Raw genomic sequence first — 2,500 nt, 5'->3', positions numbered from 1 at the left:
TTAGATTCCCTGTGATCTTACACTAACAAAAGAATTTCAGTGATTAATAGTAATACATAATTAATACCCACCAAAAGGAAAGTAGTACATGATGTATTTGCTCTTCAATCAATAAATATAATAAATTATAGGTTTGTTTGGAAAATGGTTGTTAGACGGAGTCATTAGCAGGGCTTGACCAGCTGGAAGTAATGGTTAATTCGCTAGCTATTAGGCCGGTTGTTTAAGCCAACTATTATGAAAATGTTAGGTAAAAATTTATTGTTGAATTATAAAAAAAAAACGATCAAAAGCCAATAACCAACATTTGGAATTAATATTTTCAGCTGTGTTAAAAACACGTACCAAACACTTTTTCGACATTTCACCAACTAAAAAGCTAAGAAAAGGGCATTTTCTAAACATACTCTATAATTATTTAAAATTAGCAATCAAACATTAAAAAATGAACTAATAATATTTGGTTTATAGCAAAAGCTTACCATAGCAAGCAGCAAATTTCTAGGACTATGATACTTCTCCCAGTCTCTTTCTAGGGCAAATTCTTCAAGTTTCTTGGAGATATCTTTTAGACTAATCTCTTTCACCATTTCATTCATAACAAGTTCTTCCATGCTTACTACTTCCTCCATTCCTACAACTTCCTCCATGCTTATCAAACTTTACAATATACTTCTCTAAGTGAGCTTAATAATCCTGCAATGTAGAAAGAATGAAAAAATGTACGAGATTTAAAGGCAAAGATATTACTACAAAATTTCACCAAGGAAAGAAAAGAATATACCAATCTAATAGTGAAATATAATATTATGTGAAGGGGGGACGTTATGAAATGTTCTTTAAGGGGCCAATTTATTCTTACACATTGATCAGATTCCTCATTAACCACCCACCATGCAAAATGGCCATCTTCTCATTGTAAGAATATTCTTCCTAACCCAGGTTTGCAGTTTGCATGAATATTGATAATTGTAATAATAGTTGCATTAGCCAAACTTTATTTTAACTAAACCCAGTTTTGGAATTCACTAATTAATAAATTTTTAATCATATAGTACAGACAAGTTGAGAGATTCATTGACTAACCATGCTCCAACTAACTCTTAAATTTAGGTGGCCCACAAGCATAATCTTTAAAATCTCGATTTGGGTGGAAAAGGGGTTGGTAAGACTAAGAGCTATTCCCTTGATTTCTTTGAGTTTGCAACATTTGATTTAGATATGTGAGAGCTTTTTTAAGTCTTATAGTGTAAATTCAAAAGAACGCATGCAGTAATTTATTTAAAAAAGGACTAGAAACTAAGCTGTGTCAAAAAAATGACTAGAGGCTAAGTTTTATCAAATAAAAAACACAAGAAGTTAAGCTAAGACCATGTTCTCTTCAGCTCCGTTTGTGAGTGTCGCTTATTATAGTCTCAATCACTTATGAAGGAGGAAAATCAATTTTTATAAACTCAGTAAAATTTTTATAATTGAAGTTTGTTTGCACCTCTATGATTATAAAATTTTTATATAATAAATAATTTACTAATATATTGACTATTTAACCCCTCCTAATTAAAAATATGGCTTCGCTGAATAAGTACAAGGGAACAAACTCTAAATTAAAGTCACTTATATTCCTTATTGCCAATTTAATGGGTGCTCCCTTTGAGTTGCTAATTTATTTTCTTCCCCCTCATTTTTTTTATATATAGAAGTAAGACTTGTCTTTGAGAATTACCTTTTGAACATAGATTACTAAGGGAACCCATTTTCTTAAACCTTTGTATCAGATTGGAATATGGAATGCATGAGTCATGAACTAGTTAATTCTTATTCTTTAAAGAAAATTTTTGGCATCTATGAATTTGACTATGATGATCTTCCGATCCATTCAATTACTTTTATTTTTTATAGCCAACTAAATTTTCTACTAAATTTGAAAAGGTATTATTAAATATAAGTATTTAATTTAAATATTACTTATTAACTAATTTAACTCTTTAATTTTGAATTGCAGAGTAAGTTGAAGAAAGAAAAAGTAAAAAGTCAATCTTAAAATATTGCTTAAAATGCGGTATTTATTCTCCATCTAAAACAGAATTGAATTCTAAATTAAATAAACTTTTTAAAGTTGAAATAAATTGGATTATACAAGACTAAATTGAACTCTACATGACTTAAAATAAACATATATTTTAATAATTGGCTCTTAATAAAATTTTAAATTATTAGGGATATGCAACACCTAGATAAATCATTAAGCAGAGCATCAATCACGGTTCCTTTTTGATAATGTATTTTAATGCTAGCTTTAATTTGCTTTAGAAATCCCTTGACAATTTTTTCCAATATATATACTTTAATAGTTCAATATAAGCTTCGGACGCATAATATCAGATTTTCAACTTTCTGTTATTCTAATTGATTTTTAGAAAGACACTGAGAATACTAAATTGATGAGAATTTAAATTCTACAATATAGCTAGTAACATCAATAAAGTCAAATAAAGTGGCT

The 2,500-nt window shown here is 28.7% G+C and overlaps 1 protein-coding gene across 1 annotated transcript in view; it reads right to left on the bottom strand.

Annotated features, from left to right (window-relative positions):
• LOC130809631 (uncharacterized) overlaps window positions 1–951 on the bottom strand; it is a 2,403-nt gene extending 1,452 nt beyond the window's left edge. The window contains exons 1-2 of the mRNA XM_057675369.1: window positions 785–951; window positions 483–696 (exon numbers count right to left, since the gene is read on the bottom strand). Coding sequence (XP_057531352.1) covers window positions 483–650 — 168 coding nt within the window. The 5' untranslated portion in view covers window positions 651–696; window positions 785–951. The remainder of the gene's footprint in view (window positions 1–482; window positions 697–784) is intronic.
• Window positions 952–2,500: the final 1,549 nt, after the last annotated feature.

This window comes from Amaranthus tricolor, chromosome 1 (assembly GCF_026212465.1).
Source record: "Amaranthus tricolor cultivar Red isolate AtriRed21 chromosome 1, ASM2621246v1, whole genome shotgun sequence".
NCBI lineage: Eukaryota > Viridiplantae > Streptophyta > Magnoliopsida > Caryophyllales > Amaranthaceae > Amaranthus > Amaranthus tricolor.
The sequence above is the reverse complement of the archived record's forward strand: the minus strand, read 5'-3'. Positions and strand labels throughout refer to the sequence as shown.